The sequence below is a fragment of the Danaus plexippus genome, assembly GCF_018135715.1.
Source record: "Danaus plexippus chromosome 13 unlocalized genomic scaffold, MEX_DaPlex mxdp_15, whole genome shotgun sequence".
NCBI lineage: Eukaryota > Metazoa > Arthropoda > Insecta > Lepidoptera > Nymphalidae > Danaus > Danaus plexippus.
The window spans coordinates 3,270,572-3,298,006 of NW_026869849.1; the positions used below are offsets into that span (position 1 = coordinate 3,270,572).

Below are 27,435 nucleotides of genomic sequence, written 5' to 3' on the forward strand. Positions count from 1 at the left end.
ATGGGTTGAAGATATTAAAAAAATAATATAATGTTAAGGACGGGTAAGATGGGGTAGATTGATTATTAATTTACATAAATCTAATAAGATTAAAGAGATCGTAAAAGGCTCTTATAAAAATTTTGGTATCATATTATTGTGAACCGTAACTAAAAATTACAACGGGTAGAATTGCTTATGTCTCAATAATACCAAGTGTGTACTTATACCTTAATTTTAAAATAACAAACGGTACAATTTAACCGGAAAATTCTCCACAGATTATCAGAAACCTTTTTTACCGCACAGCTACGAAACATCAAATTGATCTTAAATAAAGCGACAGTTCCAGAAACAGCTGCTAGGATTATGTTTAAATAAAAAAAAAAAAATATCTTCATTTCTAAAATTAAAATTAAATTGTCAATAATTATTTGTTATTAACAAGAAAAAACGAAACGTATTTTTATGATACTTGACCATTACAGATAAACAATTTTTTAAATTATCAATTACCAATTTAAAAAATTGTTTATCTGTGATGTTTCAGTAGTAAATAGAGAGGCCGTCTGTATTTACATTTTAAATGACTAACCATAACTGTTGGTTTCCTTTTAAAGCTTAGAATTAAGTGTAAGATCGTCTCCGAGCGATGTAATAGGCTGTTTAATTCATAACGGTAATATCTCGGCTCGGTTTAACTAAAACTTTCTTAATACCACGTTTCATCCAAGATTTACATTTTAAGTCTTTCTATTTTATATATAACGACAATATAATCTGTGTTATAGATATAAAGCAAAATATAACTTTGATATTGTTGCAAATTTTACTATTAAGATAGATAAAAGGAAAATTTCATTTTTCATAATAAGCAACCAGATTACCAGATCGTTTATGTATTGTAAATGTGAATGTCTAGATTTCCTATATATTACAAATTAATTGAACAATTTTTTTTATTATTATCGTAGAACAAAGCTACTAAAATATAACATATCTTAGTAGTAAAAATTTCTTAGAATACCAAATAAGCAAACATACAATAATTTTTTATTTAGTTTTATATGTATGTAAAATGCAGTAACGAATCAAATATATGACTTTCAGTCAACACATATATTTTTTATGGTGCAACGTTGTTCAAATCAAATACTTAAGTAACATTACTGATACAAATATTCCACTAACTTGGTGTATTACTTAAAATCACCATATGTGGTTTAATTGTTTTGCTACGGCTGAAATCTTGAACCCGTTTGATTGAAATTCGGTATGGTGGTGGAGAACGCCAAAAGAAAAAATAGTCTATTGCTTTGATATCAAAACTATACCCAGAGTTGATGGGTTAAGTTGATTATACATAAATATTCGAGAGACGTTTTCTATAAAACTCTAAAGAAATATACTTGCATTATCTTTAATTTTCTAAGTTAGATTTCGAGTCAGCTTTATTCCTCGAAAATAAATTCTAAGCATAAAGTTGAATGAAGTAAAGCGTCAGTCATGGAATAATAAATACAAATGGAGTGGAGGACAAGTAGGGACTTACTGTCACTGAGTATCCTTATTCTTTTTGCCACTAAATTTAATGTAGAGATTGACTTGAAATTTTATAATTAACTTACCTTATTCCGGATAAGGAAAAATATAGAAAATGACATGATTGCATCATTTGAACATCGTTACAAAATTTTATAAAATGAATTTATAAAATGGTGTGTTTATAAACATATATACATATGTAGGTAGATAATAACTTAAACATCGCAACTAAGTTTGATCTATATAAGTATACATCAGTTAAAAAAAAGTTTGTTCATTAATACTATATTATTTTTTTTTGATATACATATTTTACTTTTTATTTATTATAAAACAAAAGTGACAATCTTACCCAGATTGCGACCTTATAAAGTAAATGAAACGGAAAAACTCCCTCTCTTTAATTTTTACTCAAATTACAACGAATTTAAATAACAATATGTTAGAATCTACGGAAGGAATACGCTGTTACTCATTACTGTACTACGGAGGGTTAAGTGCGATGTTTAAAGTTAACCCTTTTAGTTGAAGAACAAAAGGGGTCGTAAACACTGAGCACGTAGTTGTTTCTACAAGCGGGAACTAATGTTTTTTAAGGATCGTCTAATCGTTTTAAAAACGGTTTAACCGGCTTTTGTCAACCACATAACTAGATATGTCACTGAAAATAATTATATTAAGATGTGCTTTTTTAATTAATTAATTATAAACATGTGAAAATTACACAAATAAAGTTATCTATCAATTATATAATGTTGAAACATTTTAATTATATAGTAACATGGGATCTTATGATATTTAATTTTACACTAATATGTTGTTGAATTCCTATTAAATAATATTATTATATGTTTTTAAACTAGGTGGTGAAACTAAGATTTATATAAATGAAACTAGTATTATTCGGATTTACTTCGTGGACTATATTATTTAAAAACTACATAATCCCGACGTTTCGGTTATTTTGCAGCAACCGTGATCACGGGCAGACGAGGTGTGATCACGGTTGCTGCGAAGTAAATCCGAATAATACTAGTTTCATTTAAATGAATACTCGCGAAAATCTTAGATCTAATTACTAAGATTTATACTTTGCAAATATATAATTTTTTACAACTAATAAAATAAACTAAAGAAGGGGTTAGAAAAATTTCAAAACAATATATTTCATTTCACATAATGGATTAATGGATTCTTAAAATTTAAAAGATTCTCTTTGAAAACGTCCTTGGTCCATTTCGTTTTGAATTAAGAAATATATCCATTGTTCGTTGCTACGGAGAAATCTCAAACGGATAAACTGCAGGGGCGTACCGGCTAAAAGGGACACGGAAGGTAAAGCTGGAGACGGTGTCGGGGTTAAATCTAATTTTTCCCCCGCTAATGCCCATTCGCCCTCGCTCAAGGTTGAGTGAGCGCGAAAATTGTAACTTCAGAGAGTTTCTGGAACGGGGGTTTTTAATGTGTGAACGCGATGGAAAACGCTCGTGGCTTACACTTTGGATGATGTAATTGTTTTTTACATTTTCAGGTAATAAAATTTCTTTTAGTGTTAATTACAGCTTCGAGACTTAGAAGCTTAAGTTTTGTATTTGTAATGTAATAAACGGATATTATGTAATAACGAACGCATTGTTATCGGTGGATTTTATAGCTTTGTGCTGCTTATATTTTTAGAGTTCAAATTGCTGTCAGCATAAAATTTTGAAACGCGAGCGATATCAGAAAAAACTAGGCTTGGAAATTAATAATAAAAATGAAATTAATATCAAAATTATAAACTCTGATATATATCGATATATTGTTTCTTTTTATAATGTAATAGAAAAATCATTTTAGCAGAGACATAAAATTAAAGTAACTTATCTCATACGACGTAATTAATCTGAACAATGCTACTTCATTACTGTACGTATATACTAGATACATCTACTAATAGGCTATTCTGTGAAGACAATTACTATTATAAATCCGTCTGTATCCATTTTATTTGCACAGGTCACGTATATTTAGCGTGTGGATTGGACCATTGATTCCTGCGGTGTTCTGACCGAGGTTATACCTTTGTTAAATGATTGAAATACTGCGGTTTTTTCGTACCAGAATCGAGTTTTTCATCAAGTAACGTTCATTCGACGGAGGTTGTTTTGCATTTTAACTTTCGAACAAAGTTTCAAGTTATTTCGAAATTTTAAAATTAAAGTTTTTATTTATTTTGTTTCGTTTAAATATTTGAGCGTATTTCAGTGTTAGCGATCATAAATTATGAAATTACGTCGGCTTGTCGCATGTTCGGATGTTATTTTAAATTATTGATTTAAAAACGCTCCGAGTCTTTACGCTCATGTCAGTAATCAGTCGGGAAATGCAAACTTTTCCGTAGTAATGAGTTTCTACATACCAACTAACATGCCAACCAACATCAGAAACTTAAAATTACGCGGACAGTTTCTATAACACACTCATATATATATATACTGCTAATGAAAAACAAAATTAAATACGCTCTCAAAGCATATTCAAAAAGTTCCTTCGTCATGGAAAGTTTGTTTGGAGATATTTGGAAATTAAAATATTTCGCATTTTATATAGAAGCTGTAAAACAGAAATGTTTACAGACAACATTGGAGGATAATCTTTCAAGAATACTAAATAAATTATTAAAAAAATTTACGAAGTTCTAATTAACCATATCTTATTAACAACATTTTTTTTAAATAATATCAATATTCCTATATTTAATTGGTTATATCAGTCCAGTTATTGTCTCGTACTTTCTTCATCACATTTTTATATATCCTGTTCTTATAAAGCAATTAAAATAATCATATTCAAAGCTGAGCCAAAACTGAGCGAAACAAGATTTAGAACCCCTGGCTTATAAATGAAAAAGGAAAATAAAAGTCATGAAATGAGTTGAATTAAGCCTCGGAGCCATCCTAGCAGGATTCTAATTAAATTCTGTAAATATGCTGCATGAAAATGGTTTTATTTAGTTTATGTTCACCAACTGCGTTTCTGTTTGTACTTTATTCTGAAATTAGTTTGAATTTTTTTATGAAACTCAACTCCTCATATATCGAGCTTTGTTACTTTTTTAAAATATAAACAGTTTTCTACTTGCGAGATATTTAAAATTTTTCTATAATAAAAGAAATATAAACACAAACGGCATCCGTTTAAATGATTTTTATGCAAAGATCTTTCGTTAAATCATAACAAGATATACAAGTTCATGTTAGACATTGTTATGTTGTATAATTAAACAAAAGATGTTATTTTTCTTTAAGCAAAACAGCGCGTCTTGTTTCTACATATTTATGGAACAATGAAAATACATATACAATTTTAAATCCTATTAAGTTCTTTTGTCTAACAAAGAAGTCTTTAAATGAGTATGTACAAATAAAATTCAGATATTATTTAAATAACAAAACTGATTTAATTCATGAAATGTAAAGAAGACTTGTATCAAACATTTCCCTTTCGATGACTCACAGCTAAAGATATATTTATTGTCTAGTCTAGATTTATGGCCATTCCAATAGATCATCAATCATGTTGATCGGTCATTAATTAGTTTCAGACGCGAAGATTTAGGCTTTTTAGCATCATCTATCAACTATGCAAACAGATAGTAAGTTTATCCATTTTAATTAAAAAGAATAGTTTTGTAAAAGAACAGATCTTTTAAGTGTTTTTACCTATTCGAAGGAAATAGGACTGAATGGTTCGTTAGTGTTACATTCTATAGAACGATACAAGTTGGCGTACCTGCAAGTAACGCTAATGGATTCGCGAGTGTAAACCAGTATGTTTGCTTACATTCGTTTTGTTGGGAAATATGTTGAAATTGAAAAGGGTAAAAACCCTTCTGTCCTTCACTAAAGTGAAATGTAAATGCTGAGTCCGAAACACAATATAACATTGTTACAATGTAACGACCCCTATTACTTAATACATATATTTATGAACGGTAAGATTTCCATTGAATAGACGGGATATGAATAAATAACCGTAAACAATCGACTTTTAATACCTCCATTGAACCTATCTCAAACGAAATCTGAAATTAAATTTCAATCCACAGTTCCATTTTCCTCATGGTTACAGTTTAATGTGCGGACAAGAGAGAAATCCATAAAATCTAATGGGAGGAATTCTATGGGGCGCCTGAGCCGTCCAGATTTATTTCTGTGGGCATATTTAACGACAGTGGTTTAAGTCTTATTGCATTTCAACCTACTTATAAAGAATTGATCGAATTGCTAACGGAAAATGGAACATTTATTTGATTCACTTCCATTGTTATTCATATATCTAATGGAACACAGGTTACATATTTTGAAATTCCTTTTTATTGTTAGTGTTACATAAAAATATGAGACAACTGTTCAAGGGTTATAAGTTTTTAATGTTTCCAAAAGATATGTACCACTTAGATATTTGTATTTATGCAGTGATCGTAAAGTATACGAGTCGGATAGAAATGTATTTTTAACAGCGCCTTAAACTTTATGCAAGATATAAATTTACATGCAAATCTTCCTTGTAAAATTATATGTACCAGCAACCAAAATATTACCTGAATACGACGTCAGGGATAACATCGTGACTGCACTTTATCTTATGCAAATTACGCCAAGTTGGCATCGGCGAAGTGTTACCTAAGCCAGGCGGTCATTGACTTCGGACTTTGAGTTTTAATCTCCAACTAATGGCTGAAAGCCAATATTATTTTCCATATTTTCCAGCTGAGTGCACGGAAGCGTCAGTGGTTGATGGGCTCATAAAATACCGTGCCTTCGCTGCCACGCCTACCTTGACTTTACTCATTCATTATGAGGCTTGCATTACTTTATAATCTTGGCTATACACGCCTTCAGGTGTAAGAAACTGTTTGTTATGAACTCGGTAAACAGTCGTTACGGAGCTTTACATTCTTGTGTATTGTGAATTCGACGTATAGCTACTCTCTGGATACATATATTTCGAATGTTTGCTATAAAATCTATTTTGCTTAAAATGTTATTTATATATGATAGTTTTCTTGCAAACAAATATTGGTTTCTTTTTTGTATATATATTAATCATTTATATGTATGTATATTCTACTAGATACTGGGTATTTTGTTTTAAAACTTAGATTGACTTTTACTCATCTTACAAACTTCGGTCTCCTGAAAATCCACGAAGTTTTCGAGCCTTTTCGTAATAATAATTTTATAGCGACCGAAATTATTTTCGAAGTCAATATTCAAGCTAAAATTTTGTTTAAATTTTATATCCACCTAAGTTTAGTCAAGTGAAATTTTAAGAAAATTTTGACAACACAAAAATGTTTTCTTATTTCGGGGCTATAATAATTTTCGTAGATGTGACATAATAATAAAATTTTGTACAACTAATTATATAACTTATAAAATTGTATCGTCACTTATAAGATTAGAATGTTCTTAATATGAATAGTGGAAATGTTTTGAGAGCCTCGGCAAAAGTTTATTATTTTCCATCGCATATACAAATCAGACAACATCGTTAGCTACCAAGACATAGGCGAGTGTTTGCTCTCCATTCCAGCGTGACGTATGTGGACCAGGCGCTCTGGACACGTAAATAAATACCTCGATATATCAACTTGAACGTTACAGAATTTTACCCTCCACCGATGATTCACCGGCTTTGAGAATGTTCGTTACCTGTACATTTACTGATTATACATTTCAAACTTACACAAATATTATAAAATAGATTCAAGGTGAACTTCGATAGATGTATGTACTGTTTGGTAGTTTTTGATGCCAAAGTTCCCTAAAAAAATTAATATTTAACTAAATAGATGGGTTTATTTTGTCTTTAATATTTTAGTCCTATATTTTTACATATTAATATAAAATCGAATTTTATATACTAATAACATCCAGATCTAGACAAAGCTGCGTGAAACATGAAACAAGTAAATTATAAAATAAATTTTTAATGGTATTTAATGTTGAGTTAGTTTGTCACTACAAAGTACGTTTGTGTAGTCTTTGTTTAATTGCTCGTTAATTATACGTGTCTATTTTGACAGTCATTAGTAGAGTACTATTATTCATATCGGAGTATCTCTATAACGAAATCGATTGTTAAAAGGTCATTGGTTGCCTTATTAATTATATTCTCGACATGACTGCATTTTGTTTCTGCTTCTTGGGCGGGCTAAGTAGTAAATCGCGTGTTCTCATAAATGGGAACCGTCTGGCGTCCAAAGTTTACATCGCCACAGAAAATATAGTCAACATAATATATGAAACCCCAGCATTAATAAGGCACCGCAGCATATGTTTTTGATTGTTTGATAGTTAGTAGAGATAATTATACATTTAAAATCAAAAAAATATTATGGAAATAACTATTCTATGAAGTAAAATTATTCGTCAAACGATTTCTAAAATTTTAACGGGTAATATTTCACATTCGCAAATGTATCTCCTTCATCTCCTCTTCCCGTGATTACTTCAATTGCAAAGTAATAGTATTCAAATAATTGAAGGAATTGAAGTGTCACTTTAAATTATAAAAAGGATTAAGTTGAAATTCAGCAAGCCATTTGTCCTATTCTGACATAAAACAAATTTTTTGTCAATGGATACCTTGCACAAAAATATACGGAATGATTCTAGGGAAAATACTGAAATGCTACTGCTGAGTTTTTGCGAGTAAAATGTTTAAAAGAAATAAAAAAATATATATATTTCATGCACCGTTCCTAATAGAAAGAAAAAAATATCAGGATCCTTCACATTTGACATTAACTATTGTATATAACGTAAGTTGTAGGGGCGGTACACGTTCGAGAAATTTTCGCACTATATACAAAGTGAGGGGAATCGATTGCCAGAGTCAATGTTAGCTGTCTCTCCCCGACCGCTTCGTTAACCGACCGTATTGGTTTGTCTCATTTACATAACATTATACACGATTATAGTTCAGTGAAATATAGGTAAATTTATAATATACAAAAATAAAATATGTATTTTTTTTGTTGGCTTTTATTTAATAAATTCCCAATTCACTTTGGGTAAAAAATTAAAAGCAATACAATGAAAAATCCTTTACATTGATATAACTAATGTAAAAAGGCAATAATTTTCAATACGTATGACATAGAATGCGCAAAAAAGGCGTTACCTGCGTATAGCTAGAAAAATTATATATTTTTATAATATATATTTTCATTGAAACACGTATGTTTCCTTGATTTAGTAGTAAACAAACAAATATATATCTATTCTTTTATTCACACCATTAGAGGTTTGAGCCTAGCAAATACAAACATATGTGTTTATTTAAAAGCTGTTCAGTAGATTCAGTGGTTCAGTAGATAAAATAATGAATAGGAAATCCATTTGATATTTTCAAGAAGATGAAATAAAAACCAATGATTACATTTGTGTTCGGCCATATTGGAAGTTAATATCCAGCATTGAAGGAGTCAGCTCACGTTCCCTTACAGCATCATAGAACTTTGAGTGCTCTCATGAAGATTATATCCATACCCCTCACGACTTCCAGCGATAGAAATAATGCTTGACTTTTACTGTCGTTACCATAGCTTCTCCTACGCCATTCCATTAGTACATGCAGTTTATACTGATATTATAATTATATATTCTATGAAGAGAATTTATGAACATATATTTCAATATAAAACACAAAATTTACGAAATTTTTCTTTATGAGAGATTTTTTTGCACTTTATTGTTTTTCGGGCTCGATACTTATAATTTCACCACAGAAATGCAATTGAACTAAATAAAAGGAAACAACTGGAAATTGCTAACAGCAGTGCTGCTCACTTGTTTTCACTTATTTTCTCTTTAATTTAATATGGAAAACAGCTGGTAAAAAAATTACTCGTACATTCGCATCTGTTCGAGTTTTAAATGTTTTTTTTTTTTTGCAGTAAGAAATGAAAAAAGCGAATACGATTTCAAATTACTTAACATTTTTTATACTAATGTTTATGTACTAAATAAAATTGTGTTTAAAGCAGTAAAAGAAGAAGCAGTTTAAGATATTATTACACCTAGACGTAAAAAGAATTTACTTTCATCTGTAGTATAAACTTGAATTTCATATATCATACATAAAAATAAAATTTAATATATCATATTTTATTTCTTGACATGTATATATTTATGATTTCTTTGTACTGTATTTTTTATTTTATTTTTATTTATTGCACACAGACGGCTTGCTCATCCACATCCACTTGCAATTACATCCGCTGTAAGTGAGTTAAAATTAAAAGAAAACCTTTAAAACAAATATTTACTTTCAAATCCGAGTACAGTGAAATATATTAAGTACATATTTACAGTGACGTGGTTACGTTGGTCCAATATTCTAGAACGCGTATAACTGAATACGTGGGTCGTTCCAGGTCTGGTACATTGATAATATAAAGTTAAACTTTATAAAATGCCCCATGAATGTTGAAAAGTTATATAGTTTCCGCTTCGCAAACTTTTTATTAAACACCGAGGTAAAATACCGATAATATTTCCAGTCACAAAATGTACAGCCTTGAATAAATGAGTATCTTTGGGCTTTAAAACTTTGGATAAGTTTTCCTCCAAGATATACTTTAAAATATTTCCTTGAGTGGCTTTAATGTATAAAGAATGGAAGAAAGATTATTTAGTTTAGTTACGACAAAAAACCCGTAATTCTTAAGTTTAAAGAAAAATAAAATAAGTTCTTTGTCCGCAGTTTGTTTTTTAATTTGATCACTAGGGAATAAGCCTTTGAAGTTGCCGTCGCAAAAGGAGCTAGGATAGGTCAACTATAAGAAAGTTTTCTTTTACAATCAACATTGTTTTCAGCCTTTTTCGTTTTTTCTTCACTAGTTCCAGCTTCACACGAATCTATAAAAAAAAGATACTTACACTTAACAGTATCGCCATTGTATAAAATAAAATTCCAATACAAGAATTAATAGGTCTTGATCTGTCATAACATTTAATTGTTCTTTTTTTATGTCGATGATGATAATTTTATGATGATATTCCATTAATTATGGTATAAAAATAATGTAACTTTAATCTAAAATACTTTTTTCTTACTATATTTAGTTTGTGTAAGCCTCCATTAAAAGGATCACTTGGGATTGAAAACGAGGCAGTTTGGTTCAAAACATTAAATTAATTAATCAATTGATTGATTTACTCTCCAGTAATGCTCAGTTGGGTAAGGCTCAGTAACTTTAATATATGAAGTTGACCCGTTCAATCACAATATTTATACACCAAATTTAACTTATCAATCCTCTTACATTAATTTATGTATAGGTAACAATCAATAAGGTCGAGTATTAACTTCTGATTTTCGATTTTTATTACACTATTATATTAATACCATAACTTATTTATTGCTAGACGTAAGTTAAGCATACATATAAGTAATGTGAAGGAGTGTGAATGCTATATTTCATAATCTTTTCATAAGTATTTTCTTTATGTTGATCCTTAATGAACTCTGGGAAAACTTTAGGCCATATTTCCTTTAAATGAAACAAATATATTTTTGGATATGCTACGCGGATTTTATTATTTTAAAACTATATAATCCCGACGTTTCGCTTACTTTTCAGCAACCGTGATCACGGGCAGACAAGATGTGAATGTGTGTCAGTCGGTCCTTTTTATTTATTATCTACCGCCATCGATTTCTTATTTTTCTGGCGTACCGCTCAGAATGCGCTTACAGAATGCGCTTACGGTGCTGTTATGTACGGTGGTTATGATGATGAGTATTCAGTATTTTACAATATTGTCAGTCTTCTTCAAATTGTTTTGAAGTTAGATTGTCTAGTAAATATTCAATAATTATTTAATATGCGAAGTTTTTGTCTGAACCACATGACTTTGAAGAGTGCTTATGTAACAAATTATACCTTTTATTTGTTTCTTGTTGAACCATAACTTTAATAGCAGCCATCTAAGTGAAATGAATTGAAAATGAATTCGCAAAGTCACTGAATCGAAGTAGTATAGATCGGCCAGGTGTGATTATTTGTTTCATTTTGAGGTAGTCAGGTTAGTATAGATTATAAATTAATTATCTTTTTGAAGGATATTAACGTACGTAAAAAGTACGTACTCTTATTTCTAATTTTAAAAATCAAATGACTTTATATTGTTTTTAATCGTAGTGTATGGGAGTAAAGTTGATATCCGATTTTCTGAGAACTTTATCGGATAGTTAGTTTTGGCAGCGTCCCAAATTGCCTGCAGATGGTGATGGAACTCGAGAAACTTTTGTCAGGAATGTTCTCCAATACAATCTTTTCTCACGTTTTATCCGCTAATGGAAGTTCTTTAAGTGCTTCCAAGCTTATCTAATTAAATAGCAACAGAGCATTACTGTGTAACACAAGATTCTAAATCGTATTAACGTTTTCATGAATGCACTAAATTTACATTAATTTAATTTTTTCTTGCTCTTATATTTTTATTATAACTACTTTGACAGCACTATGTATAATGTTAGGGATGGAGCTGTTTTGCTTAAAGCCTTTTTATTGCGAAGTTTCGCTAGTTAACGCCAGTTTTTAAAGTTCATGAACATGCTAATACAGTGAAACAGCACGGAACGGCTTCCAAGATGCAATTTAAAAAGTTCCTGCTGGATAAAATGAAACGAATATGTAACGTACTTCAGTTGAGTTTCATTATTTCGGGCTATGTTTTCAATTACCATGGCCTTGAGAGTTAAAATTTTGTATACTGTTTATAAAAATATACAATATTAAATGTATTAAAAAGGCATCGTATGTATTCATCCCTTAATTTTTGCTTTTTTTAATTAACAAGATGCCGCTAAAAACTTTGAAGGCGTATTTGTAGATGTCGGCTCGGACAATTCCTTGCGTTATACTAACAAATCCAAACCAGAACAAATGTTTACATAAATATATTTGCAAATTTTGAATGACAATGATATGCTCCTTAAATAATGATCTTTTAAAATTATTACAGGAGACGGCTCAATATTAAATAAGTTACTTTCGTGCAGGATATTTTAAGTATTTATAACAAACGATCTCAGTTCTTTATTCTGTTCACTAAAACCACTCCGGAGGCTTGACATTTATTGACAAATTGTAATTAAAGCTGAATCTGTTTAATGCGAATTATTAAAGGCGAGCTGAAGAATTCTTAAAGCTATTATAAAAATTACAGATTAACATTGTTTTACATAATTTTTATATAAGTATTCAAAATAATTACGTGGTATCATTAAACGATATGTTTAATGAATGTATAATAATCTACCCTTACAGATTTCCAGAATTCCATTGTGAGAATATTTTGTAATCTCCGAGAACATTTAAATTTTACATACATAATTAAATATGATTATAATACATCATGTATATGTAAATTTTATAGATAAATTAATTTATTAATATGAATACATTTACTCCGTTGCAATCATTTACAACTTCTATTTTCGGTCAGCTTTGCAATATTTTATCGAGACAAAGTCGCGAATTATATTTAAGATTGCGAACGGCAAACAATTATTACCAATGTTAAATGTTTAGGGACCTTAATTAAATTTGGCTAGGTTGAAAAGGGCGGTTGATTAAAAAGGAAAATTTCTCGTCTGTTGTCGAGGAATTAAAGAAATTATGTTACGCTTCTGTAAAGTAACCGTTTACTTTTTTTGTTACCTGCGGGTTTCTTTAATTTTACAAGATGGCAGATTTGCAATTCGAAAATTTTAACTGGCTAATGCTTTATTAAAATTAGTATATCATTTTTCATATTTCAATTTTATATCAGTCTCTTGGATTATTTAAAAGATAAGTAACTTATTTTTTAAAAGAAAAATATTTTGATTATGCTATTACATGTAGGGACAGATAATTCCTATACATGGATTATTTACCACATGTGTAACGTTAGAAATCTAAAGGCAGAAATATCCTGACTCCAACGAAATACAAATCGCCAGCCAGCTAGACTACTTCATGTCCAACATGGATTTGAAAAGATCTGATACAATCTTTATATAAAAGAAAAAGTACTTTCGGGACATATGGCAGTGGAATATCACCTACTGTACCCTGTGTATAAAACGTTAAAGTTAATTTCACAAAGCCAGTTGAATCTGTAGGTAGAAAACGGTCAGTCACTAGAAAATCTGCATTATGTAGAAACTATAGCTGTATACCTTGAAGCAAAGCTTTGAGCTAAGTACCAATTGAAATGTTATTAAGAATAAAAAAACAGTAAAACATTCATAGTAACAGTGAAGAAATTAAATTCTTTATTAAAATCATGTAAAAAAAAACAATTTCCCATTTTATCTATAGCAAAAAAAAAAAATTTTCTTCTAAAACTTTACTTACTGGTTGTTTAAATCTGTTGGACGATCATTTTGAATGACAGAGGTCTTCGACCACAAAGGTCTATGGCAACGTTGATAGGACCGGCATTGTCCACACGTCTTTGTCAATAGCGGACATGAGTGAAGCTTATTGCACGGAGTTCTACTGTTGTTTTAACGTACGAAAAATTGTGTAATTTTTTCATAAATAATTTCTCTTATATTATTCATGCTTCAGTTAAAAAAAATTATCACTAGAACATAAAGAAACTATATTTGAAATTGTAAATATTTATTACTGAACCTCGAAGGACATAGTAAAACATTTTTAAAATTTAATCGTTCTTTATAACATGTCCCCAGAGCAGATTCTGTAACTACACTTTTAGTACTGCCATTTTAACTTTCAAGATACGTGACATTTGGATTTTGTTAAATTGTACATTTAAGGACAAAGGCCTATAAAAATATACTTCAAATATTTTGACTTAGGTATATGTATGTGTTGAAATATGGATTATTCTCCCCCACGAACAGGCCTGCGGCGTTCTAAGCTCGCTCTTATCTGAAGGACAGGCTGTACTAGAGCCGAGTGTTGTGATTCCCTGTTAGCAAGTGCTTGTTGCGTTGAGCTTTTTAATTAAACCCAGTAATAACCAGGGGTACGAAATTGTTTGAACGTAGCCTTGATTGCAATTAATTTATAATGTCTTATTCGAAATGAGATTTACTTATTTTAAAATGTTTATAATGTCTGCATTTCTCATTTAAATTCGTAGGTTTAAGCGGTTCCGTTTAATATTGACACCTTAATTAAATGGAACAGGAATGTTTAGATTGATCTTAATTTAACAGAGAGATTAAATGAAATCGGAAAGATCGGATGTCAAAGAAGCAGTAAAATATAAGATTAAAGATAATCTTCACACAAACATGTTTTGATAATAAATATGTTACTTCTGAAAGATGAAAAAAATATATCAGCGAGAATAATATTTTACATTTCAATTGGGCGAAAGACGGAAAATTAATTTTATGTTGAAAACTTAGGAGCATAAAACTTTAGTGTCAAGGTCAAACCTGAAGGTTATAATTTTCGTGAATCCCCAAATGTATCTTCGACATACATATTTAATTTAAATTGCATTTCCGTATGCGCATCATAACTGGCTACTTGAACACAATGGGTAAAAACAGAGTATTGTTTGTGGTTGCAATTGATACTTATACCTCATATTAATTAATCTTTCAATGTTCAAAGTAAGTATGATCTTTGTTTTATTAAACTATTGTATACAGAAATCTTTGTTTGTTGATTTCATTATGAAGCAATATTATTACTTAAGTACTTTAATAACATCATCCAAGAAATATTTCAAGCAAGTTTTAAATGTAAATAACTTAAATACAGATGTTTTTATATATTTTTTCTTGCTTCTAGTTTCATAAAAGTTATGAATTGTATAAGTTATTTGATAAATAATTTTGTTACATATTTAATCGTAAGGAACATACAAAAGTTATATGTCACTATAATTTAACCATGTTTCGTGTTTTATTTGTAATTTTTTTTTCTTCCTAAATTCAATGTTTTGAGGACTTGGAAGACTAGACGTCATATAAAATGTACTGTGGGAAGACACCAAATAGGGAAGTAGCTACAAATGTTTTTGTAAATGTTGAATGCATTATGCAGAATAACATTTTTTTTTCATTTAATGTATGTTTTATAAAAATAGTATTTAGGTACAAATAATATATCTTTTACTTGAATACGTTAAAGATAATTTCGATGGAAGCTATATGTAATAAAATAAATTTTCCTTTGAACTAAAAAAAATGAAAAGAGAACATCCTTTATAAGTAGACTGAAAACATTCTAAATTACGGAAAAACATTGCACTATCCCTCCATTATTTTGGTTACTCAATTAAATTAGATAATTAATTTATATTTGATATAAGAAGCAATTCAATAATCTCCTTTCTAAATGCAAGTATCAAAATACATTGTGCTTAAAGTTCGTACCTAATATATATCAAAGCGTGTTGTCTTTCAAAATGTTCAAAGGCGAAATAGAATTTATTTTCAAGTAGTTCAATAGGTTCAGTGGCTGGCGATCCGAAGGAGCTCTGGAGTTGATAGATACTCGAGACTGTTTGTATCTAACCCTGAACTGTAAACGTCCAACGCTTTAAACAAATTGCAGGGAGTTTGAGGAAAACTTTATTTCTTAACCCGTCGACTTGGATCTCTGGATTTCGCATTTTAATGGGATTTGAATAGCTTTGTTTGTCTTCAGTGTTTGAATAATTTTTAAAGTTAAGGTAGGAATTTCATTTCTTTTCTGCTTTAAAGTTGGTTATGAAACAGAAATATATGATAGTATAGTCAATAGTCGGTCGTTACTAACGTCGATTTAAACATTTTAATTTGCTCACATTTAGTTAAGATATTTTTCATGTTTGATTTTCTATCCACAATCCAGAGAATTAATGTTAAAATTAAAATCACATTATCGTGTATTCACAGTGAGACAAACATATAAATCTTAATTTGGGCTGTGAGGGACTTTCTAATGATTGATCTTTTCAACGGTTAACATTTTTCGTTTCAGCTTTTGTTCATATTTTAAACTTGAGCTTAGGAATGATTGTCATCAGATAAAAATATTATCATGTAATATTTCATTGTTTTAAGCATCTATTTCTCGTTCGAGTACACGATAATGATTCAGTTAAAGGAGTCTCTAGCTTTGGTATGCACAAAATAATATTTGTTATTTTCAAATAACATTATATTTTCAAGAGTACAAAATCTCATATAGAAAATAATTGATTAATTTTGTAAATTGTATGTATTTGAAATTATTTTTGAAGATTCATTATATGATATTAGAGATTAAATTTTACTTGTCAATTTAAAGCTATAAACTTATTCAATACATAAACGCTCGATTTAGATCAATTTTATTTTTATTTTTTTTAATTTTAATCGATTTGGAGATTATATAAAAATGGCTTCAAATTAATGCTTGATATTGGACACGGATTTATATGGATTTAACTATCACTCGCATAACCCCTATAAGGATTACTCTTGTTGATTTGTGTTCGTGCCATTTTAAAAATTGGAACGTATCATTCATTAATAAGTGCTATATTCTTTTATATTAAATTTTCTGATAGTTAATGTGTAAACTATCAAACAATTTTAAACGAAGATAGAATTTTCTTTCATTAAAACTTTAATTAAAATCAACAAAGCACGTCGTATCCAATAACATTCCTGAAAAGTCTTAAACAATTCATTTAAAATGAAGGTTGTTTCCATTATTAACCATATTCGATGACTTCTAACAACAGTTTATATATTTGTTAAATAGTTCAGTACTAAAATTACGTCACTTATAAGTCAATAGACTGACTAAGCTTTACTGGCTAAGCTGACTTTAGTATATCAATTTACAGAACATGATTAGGAGGAATACTTGCTACAATTACGTTTAGATAGGAAAGTATTTAAATATAATAAATACCTTGATTAAAATACAAAATGTTGTCGATTTATTTTACCTTAAAAAAGTAAACCGTTGTTTCAGTTTAAAATATATCTTTGTATTTTATAAAACCGCCGATGCGTTGAAAGTATTCGCCAGCCCGGGGGCGTTTTCATTCGGCCGTCACAAAAGCTGCCAGTTTTCGTTGGACATCTTTCAGGTATGGACAAAAGTTAATCGTCTATGTAAACGGGCTGAATAGAACTGCATTGAGGGTAACCGTAGCGACATCTGGCGGAATTTTTGGGGATTCTCTAAATCATTACAGTCACAAAGAGCAGTTAATGAGGTAAAATGATTTTCTTTCATTAAATCTTTTTAAAAATGCTAAAAAAATTATATATTATTATAACTACGTATAATGTGGATATTGATTTGTTGCTCCTGGTCCCTAGATTATTTTGTTGTTCTCTCTAAATATTAATTATTGAAAGAATATATGATCATAAGTAACTGTGTACAGACAGTTATTATAGCACTGGATTAAGTAGAGTAAATGCTAATGCATGATAGTGGTTGGATTTAGAATTTCGATTTATATAAAGCATTACTTGATATCGCAAACACTATTTGGGAGAAAGTACAGAGTCACCAAAACATCTTTGAACCTATTTCTTATATACATTTGAATATATTTTGTAATGATCTCAAAATTTATAGAACTTTTACTTCTTTATAGAAGTAAATGTAGAAAGTTTAATACAAAAAAAATCAAGCAAATGATCGGATAAATGGTTGATCACTTATACATCTACTAAACGCGTCTACAGCAAGAAGTTGTGAAGTTTCTTTATTTAAACTCTCTTGTCTACAACAAAGTTCTCAAAGGACTGTAATGAAGTACGGTTTATCGAGAAACGACGTTGCTGCTTCGTAATAGATTAATAGTTGGAATATAGATAAGCTTGCCTCTAAGCTGATTACTTATAGCGAGCGTCAGGTAACTAATTATCAGAGCTTTAGAATAATTTATTGTAATCTGGATGGAAAGTAGCCATTATTATTAGCTGGAATTGGAAAAATATTGTATATACAAACACAAATCTATTTACAACTACAAAATTACTTTTAATATTTTTATATACTGTACATTTAATAATATCTATATTTATATCAAAATTCAACTCTGCTATTTATAACGCAATTGATCAATTTAATAGCGACGAGAATACTTTATCGATCATGGCCCTATTAGCTTTACAAAACTCTCGAAATACGTGAAGCTCAACTATATGGTAAATATGTATATTCTTTACTTATTTTTCTTCTGATTATAATATCTGTGTTCTCAGTCCTGTCCCGGCAAATATATTTTGATTTATTCTTAAATAAATTTCTCTTTGAATAATCTTTATTATACAGATAAGAAATTTCTCATAAAATTTCATTGACTAGTTATTTTTGAGCAATAGACTTTTAAACATTTATACACTTCATGAATATTTATAACATTTCGGAACGATTTTGATTGGTTCTAAAATTAATAATCAAAATGGTGGGTTGTTTGGTATAATGTGAGTTATTTTCATAACTTACAAATAATATTATTATATAGAATAAGTCAAGTAATAAAACGAATATAATAAAAGAATAACTATTGAAATAAACAAAGCTAACTCTGTATCAAGTTAAAATAACAAAAAATTGGTCAGAAATTGAAATATTTGGTATCTGTCTACGATCAAACAATCTAAAAGAAACATCGTTTTTGTCACGTACGTTTTTGGTATATAAAAACCGATAACAAAATTTTTCATCATATTTTATTTCTTATCTCACGTAATAAATCTGTTTCATGCTTTATTTGTAACTAAAAACTACAATGTATAAGAGAAATTTTATGCTTATGCATTTAGTTTTAAGCGATTGCTGTGATTGAATATGACATTTATACTCTGTTGTTTATAACACCTTCAAAATGTCACAAGTGACAAATGACATCCCTAACCAGGTGCCATGGGATGGGCGTGTCATCTGAAATGGATTGCTTGGTGATTTATAAACGGGGATTAACATACTGTGAGATCAAATGCATCGGCCTTTGGTTGCTAGTTACAGGATAAACGAAGCTTGTACGGCTTTGTAATAACCGTTGTTTTATATTTCGTTTCCATTGGCTCTGGTATAATTTTTTTTTAATAATTGGAAGCAATGATAACTTTAAAAACAGAAATGGAATTTAATATAACAATTGAATAATGCGTAGTATTTTTTATAGAGAAAAATAAAGTGAATATAACAATTAAAAGCCTATTGGTCTCATTTATCAACTTGATAAAGAAGATTGTGAAGTAAAGACTATTTTGTTGTTGAGAACAAAAGACGATGCATTTTAGTACTTTTTTTTTAAATTAGTCATTAATTTTCTTGATAAACAATTTCGGTAACCTCAAGTGGACATGTAGACTATTACTAAAATGACGACAGTAAAATAACCAACTATACACATATAACATTATTTATAGTGACTATTATAATTCAGAGGCCCCTTTGAATTACGTTATGACATGAAACATAAAATGAGCGTATCGCTGTAAATACAGAACTGTAACTTAAAAGCACGTCCCCACCTAGTTAGAGAGTTATTTAGCAAACTTTGAGAATAGAAACATACTTGCCGACGCTGCTTTTCCCACTCCAAAACTTTGTTCTCGTATTTCAGGCAGCACGTTATTTCAACTTATGCCAGTTTATAAACCTTTCAGCCGTCAGTGTCTTTATTTGATTGAATTTAACTCTCGCCTCGTGTCTGTTATTAATTTTAAGTTTTTATTAATATTATTATTTTATATCTAACCTTTATATTTTTTTATTTTATAAATTTATGTTTCAAACGACGTAATTTTGCAACCTTCAAATCTTCAAATAAAATCAAGAAGATCAAAGTTAGGAGTATATTCTCTCTTTATAGTGATTAAATAAGTATTATTAATCCACTTCGTATGTAATACTATGATGGAAATTAAATATATATAATTTCATTGCAAATATGCATGCACTGAGTATAAAATACATGATACATGTAGTCATTATACTCGTTCTATGAATATCTTGTTTGTACATTTCGTCTTTGATACGAGATATTTGAACATTTGTGGTATTTTCGTAGCTTTGGCGCTATGACAAATAAACTAGCAACTTTTTGCTGCAATTCCTCAGGATCATGAGTGGAGTTAGTGATAAAAAGTTGTAAGAAATAATAAAACAAATAAAGTGTAGTTCGAAAGATGTCTTCCAGTAATCGTTCGCTGGTATACCTTGTAATAATAATAAAATAAAATCCTAAATGACATTTAAAAACATTGCCGATAAACAAACGGATTCTCCTCCTTTGTTTTTGGTTGTCAAATATGTTAATTAATTTTAAACAATTATATACCAATACCAATAAGGTCGCCGCAAACGTTCGAAGTGTTAGCGATTCACGAACAATTTTAATTAAAGCGCGAAGTATCATAAATTCAAGTCCTTTGACTGCTTTAAAATTAATATGGTAGTGCTTTGAGATGATATATTAGTTAGGTTTTAATCACTTAATGTTTTGTGGCACAAAGTATTGGATCAGTTATATGAGTACCACTTCGAAGTATGATGGATTTGTAATTGGATGTTACTTAAACGGTTTTGTGAGTAAGGATCGACTAATTGACATGTTAATTTCGTTATACCGTTTATAAAAGTATCAAGGAATTAATTATTAGTTTAGGACGATACAGTTTTCTACTAACTTATCATGATTATATAGATAAAAATAAATAATTTGTTGTAATAAAGGCAATTGTGAACGGAATACTCAATGCTTAAAAGTGTGTGAAAGCATTTTAAAACTCGTTAAAGCTCTGGACGCTACGGATTCCAGCCGGTGTAAAGATTTCACGGCATGTGTAAAGTAACTGGGCAGGATTGGAGTTAATGTAGAAGCTAACCTTATAAATAAATATACGAATTATATTTTTAAATTATTTATAATGTTTTTTATTTATTTTAATTTCGTGGGCTCTCGCTGTAAAAAACGTAAACAAAGTTTTTGTTAAACATAGATAAAAGTAAAAGGTTTTAATGTTTATGTTTTTAAAGTATATATAATATAAAACAGGAAAAATCATTAAGCTTCAAGGTGCAAAATAAAGATTAACTATAATAAAAAAAGAGACCAATTATAAATACACAAGACCTGCATTCAATCATGAGATGGTATTTTAGGGAAACATGATCACGAGCTTTAATTATTAGTGCTATTTAAAATTCATAAACGATTTCGCTCCGTCGTTGAAAATGTCGCCATCAATATTTAAAGATGAAATTGTTTATCACTTCTCATTTCTGATTGCTTCTCATTTCAAACTGTAATCCCTTAAGAATATATAGGGAAGTATTCAAAAAATAGCTTAATCAAATCATAGCATACACTACAGTTATTGGAAATTTTAATATTCGACTTTCACTATTTAAATTATAATAATGGGGAATGAATAGTGATTCGCTGTAACCGTAACCGCGCAAAGTACTCAGCACTACCTGGTACGATAAATTTTACGAAGATTTTTAACAAAAACTCGGTTGGTGATTAATCAAAAGTTTTTCACCAAACTAAGTTGCGAGAACACACAAAGCCTTCTTATATTTACAAATATTATTACTCTTTCAACTAATATTTCTAAGAATTGAGATACTTTAAGCTCTGAAAATAAAAGTGCATTTGTAGATATTTTTATTTAAGATTTTCGAACGCAAATTTTATTTAAGATTTTCGAACAAAGTTATTTAGGTTTATTTAGCAACGCTGAATTGTTAATTTTTTCTTTGCAATCTGAAATAATTGAAATCGTTTGTTAAAAAAATGTTATCAAGAAAAAGTTAATAATTTTTAAAATGTTATCTCTAAGAAAAAAAACATTTAGGTTGTAATTAATTCGATATAGTTGGCCTAGAGTGAAGAAATATTTTTTAGTTTATTATAGTCATAAACTTGAATAATTTTATTATTTGTTTCAATATTCAATAAGGAGACTATCACAATCAAGGTGGATAAAAAAAAACTGTGAAAAAGAAAAAAAAGTTAGTTAAGCAAATTGAGGTCGTTCCATTATTCTTAAAGTTTTTATGGAAATTTAAAATGTGACCTGATTCACAATGACATCGAGATCTCTTTGATGTTATACTGTACGCGTGTAAAATTAACATAAAAGGCTTACAGCCCCGTTTCAGAAATTTGAAGGACGGTCTCTTGATGGGAATTGTCACACCGTATAATATATAGGCGATATTTCATTTTGGAGGCATGTGTGATGTTCCATATGTAAGCTAATTTTGCTTATCTTAGACTCATGTTAGGAATTTGAAGATAACTGGTAAATATCATCATCAGTTAGCATTTTATTTTATAATATTTATTTCTTTATAATGGATGTATATCTTATGTCATGCTATTTATAATTTTTGTCTGGGCTTATACGTTTTTTTAAAAGCACTATTATTTTTTTTTGATGATGATGATGATGATTTAAATGTTATTTTACTGTATTTTAAGTAAATCACACATCTACAGCTGATTTTTCTTGATGAATTGGTTATTAATGAAGCTTATATTTACCTTTGTCTGCGTGGGTTGTGTTGTTTGATTTTTATTTAAATAGTTTAAAAAATAATACAGTACAATACTGCCATTTTTGATATAATATTATTATTTAATAATTTTAATTTTTGATTACCGATAAAAATAATTCGAATCACCGAGTTATTGTTTTAAATAATTTTAACAAGCAATTTATTGAAAAAATTAAAATAACATTGTTCCTTTTAACGAACTTTTCGGTAATGTAAACTTCAAATATATAATGGCATTTTATAAGTACGAGAAAATGAGAGAGAATTTTCAGGTGGGTTGACCCAGTTTGAAAAATCGTAATGGTTTGAGATCATTTTGAGATGGGTATTTGGTTGATTTGTAATCACCTACCTACAATATATATCTAGGTTTGTATATAGATGACATTATCTATGTATATATACTTTTATTTATACATATATGTTTATTAAATGATTGAAGCCATTTACAGAATAACGAGACCATCATATATATTTATATCCCAAACAAGTAAGAAAATATATAAAATCTTAATCACTCTATAGTTTTTATACAATTGTAACTCATTTAACGGAAACAAGAAAAATTCGTATTATATTCGTATACCGCTGACCTGAATCCAAGTTAAATTAAATAACAACGAGCAGGTAAAAATTGTGAATTCATTTTCTCGTTTTGCAATACAACTCGCGGAATGATTGACGGGGCAATTACATTTTTTATCTGACAAACGACTAACTGTGGATTATTCAGTGCAGCTTATCGTAAAGTTTATAGTATGATACGCATAAAAAAATGTATGAGACTTATAATAAATCAATTTTTACCTTTTAACCGTCATTTTATAACGTATAACGTATGAAACGCTTAAGTGCAGATAAGTATAGATTGATTGACTTTAAATATATCAACTCTGTAGTGAAAATAAGTAAACTTGCTGCAGTGAGATTTTCATCCTGATTTAATAAAAAGCACACAGTCGACGTTTCTCTTACGCTTTTGGAATTTTAATCAATTTTGTGGGCAATCATTGAGGCTCGGTGAGCCTTCGCAAATTACCGCCTTTAAGCATCCGCCTGAACTATATTCGTCAGGATAACAGTCTTAAATTAAAAAGGGGGAAATTCTTTGTAATTTGCATAACAGCCCGCTTACATTACGAGGCACGTTCAAGTGGACCATGTTGTTTTTTCTGAGCAGACTATTAGATAAAAGGGCAATAAAAGTGTTCGGTGATGTTGAGTAATACGCAATGTTAAGATAGTTAAAAAAAATACACTCGCCCATAATAAAAGTAATAGGAATAATAATAATGTATTAAAATAAAAAATAAATTTATGTTACATGTGAAATTAAACAAATTTCTTTTATTATTTAAAAATGTACATTCGATTTAGATATTTTCAGCCGATGTTTTTGAGTTTTTTAACCAGAATACTCCTATATTCGCAGATGTTTCCCTCGAGACAGTTTATATCGAACGAAATGTAACAAACGACTCTATTGTAAAACTTTTCCTTTGGGACATAATGAAATAGTACAGACATATTTATTAATTTAGGATTCCTAACTTTACAAAAATTTTATTAAAATATGTATATTTAATATTTTATTTCTTAGGTATTTTTTGTAAAAATGTTTTCTGTCGCTGGCAGCTATTTAGCTTTCTTAGAAAAAAATCGTAATTAACAAAGATATATATGTAATGTCATGGCTGTTAGAGCGTCCATATTTTTTTTTCTATTTGACAGATAAATAAACACATATTTACGTTAAATTTGTAGCTGATATAAATAAACCTAAGTGCTCTGAGTAATATACTCATAACCTTATATAGTTCCGATTACATAATTTTGAAAGAAAAATATTACCTAGCCTTTTGAGGTTTAATAAGTTTATTTGTAAAAATCTATACATGCTATCACATGTATATCAAAATATGTTTTTATTTCATTGCTCATCAGTGCTATTATTTTATGAACATTTGCTAAAATTTAAAAATTTGCTTAGCAATAATGTTACTATTCTCCTGTTATTTTAATAATACATTGTAAATATTGTCACAGTCATCAATATGTAGCCACCCTTCACAAATAATGAAATCAACGGAAACAATTGTTGCATTCTGTTAAGACACAACATCATTACATTTAAATTAAAAAATGACAAGCCGAAAGTGTCTTATGACACGGTGACGTCCCTAGAACGAGATTGTTGACCCACTTCGAGCGCAACGCGCGCATTTTAATTAAAAAACTTGCTATACATTATATAATCACCTTAAAATCATATCAGTCTTATAAAAAATTATCGCATAGTACGGTTTTTACCTATAATTTGTGAATATTTGGGACGCGTATTGATTAAATATGGTACGACCTTATGATTTATGCATTGGTTCTGTTATTGAATGTCTTCTCTTGTTCCAGGTTATAATCACAGAGTAGGGACTAACAAAGTGGAATAGTTCTGAAGTAATTAGTTCACCGTCTAAGTTGAAGACCATGCGGGGAGGTGCAGGTGGATAGCATGATATCGCTTGCCACGGCGGCCTGATGGCGCTTGTGCGCCGTATATTAGGCGACGCCCAGGTAATAACATTATTACGTTGTATAATATTAGTTTGAAATAATATATAATCATGATTAATTGTTCCATGTTACATAACATATGAATTTTTATTATATAAAACTCAATTTAGTAAAATTCCTGGACCCTGAATTTGCGAAATAGTATATAACAAGACCAAATTATTATTATGGCACTAATTGTTAATGACGTTTTGGGTAGGTAATTTGAATAGGTAAACTGCAAATAAAGGAATAATTCATATGCCTATAATAATATACACTAGTACAAAACGTTCCCTTTAATTGAAATTGGACATGTTCATATTATCTGCAACGCTTAAGTCACGCTACCTGCGTTTAATCAAACTCAGCGAATGTAATATCCGATAACCTGTAATTATACCGTACTTCAGAACCCCGTTTCATTCAACTATTGCGTCGACACAAAGCTACTTAAACTCGGAATATCCTCTATATTTCCCGACACAATGAAATATCTACGGAAAAAGAAAGCCACAATCAAATAACACACATAACATCAGAAGAAGATATAGCATGAAATATCTTTTATGTGAACAGATATATTTCGCTGTAGTATGTTCCTGCGGGCATTTCAACACGATACAAAGAGCTATGATGGTACTAAATAAGAAAAGTCGACCATTGTCATCCTGATACCGAAATATCATTCTGTATGAAAGCAGTTTCAATGCTGAAATTAAAATTTTGCTAGAGTTATCAAAATAAACATATCATTTTAAAGAGCACTGGTCAAATATAGTTATTACGCAATCACTTACTTTTAGGCGAAACTTCGCAAGATGGTGGACGAGCAAGTGTCAGTTGGCACAAGGGTAGAAGCGGATGCAGAACCAGAGCCCGCAGACCCTCTCATCACTCCAGCATGTTCTGCACTCGATCGAACTGACGATCCTCGACCAATTCCACCCGAACGAAGATTCCTCATCAGCACTCTTGATAAACCTCGCAATAGTTCGCTGAATGGGGACAAGGATTCTACATTGAATCGGTCTGCTCGAATATCAATAAAAAATGGAAAGGAAAATCCTTTTATCGGTAAGTTTTTGCTATTGCAAATAATTTTCATTGTTTTACAGACTGCATGAAACCTATTTCGACTTATATAAAGAAAATAATGTATTTTATTAACAGCCTCTTCACCAGATGACGATAACAAAGAAAATCAAACAAATGGTAAACTAGATTCACCGATCAAATGGTCCACTCAAAATGGTAGTGATAGTGGAACTTATGCTGAGATTGGGACAGGAGCAAACAGTAACACCAGTGAGAAAAATATTCTGGATCCAGCGGACAGCTCTGAAGAAGAAGTTCCTCTACCAGATGCTACGTCTCCGGGAAGGAGCAGTGAAGGCCCTGAGCCCAGAGCTGATATTACTGCATCTCTTGAAGGAGGTACGTAATTTATAAAAAAAATGCATAATATCTCTTAAAAAGCAAGGCTTTCTTTTTGCTATTCTTAAAGGTTTTGTTTCCGTTGCCTATTGGGACATCTTCCAAATTGAGTAATGTACCCCATTGTATTATTAAGTGAAAAATGTCTTTCATTACGAGATCTTTGGACTTGTTCCTGGGCCATCCATTATACTGTCACTTGATAAAAGCTTTCCCAAATAGGATTAAATTTAAACAAAGCACAAATATAAATAACTAAAATTTGATTTCTCTGTGTTTACTTAGTTTATAGGATTGAAGATAATAGTTGCTAACTAGTTAGTCAGCAAGTTTGTTTAACTAATGAAGCAAGTTTCAAATTAACTATAAATTCTTTA

At 29.7% G+C, this 27,435-nt stretch overlaps 1 protein-coding gene across 7 annotated transcripts in view; it reads left to right on the top strand.

Annotated features, from left to right (window-relative positions):
* Positions 1 to 27,435, top strand: part of LOC116770067 (kazrin) — a 64,162-nt gene that overhangs the window by 16,617 nt on the left and 20,110 nt on the right. For all 7 annotated transcript variants that reach the window (XM_061527836.1, XM_061527839.1, XM_061527837.1 and 4 more), the window contains exons 2-4: positions 25,481 to 25,642; positions 26,428 to 26,698; positions 26,795 to 27,058. In XM_061527836.1, the coding sequence (XP_061383820.1) occupies positions 25,607 to 25,642; positions 26,428 to 26,698; positions 26,795 to 27,058 (571 nt within the window). In that variant the 5' untranslated portion in view covers positions 25,481 to 25,606. The remainder of the gene's footprint in view (positions 1 to 25,480; positions 25,643 to 26,427; positions 26,699 to 26,794; positions 27,059 to 27,435) is intronic.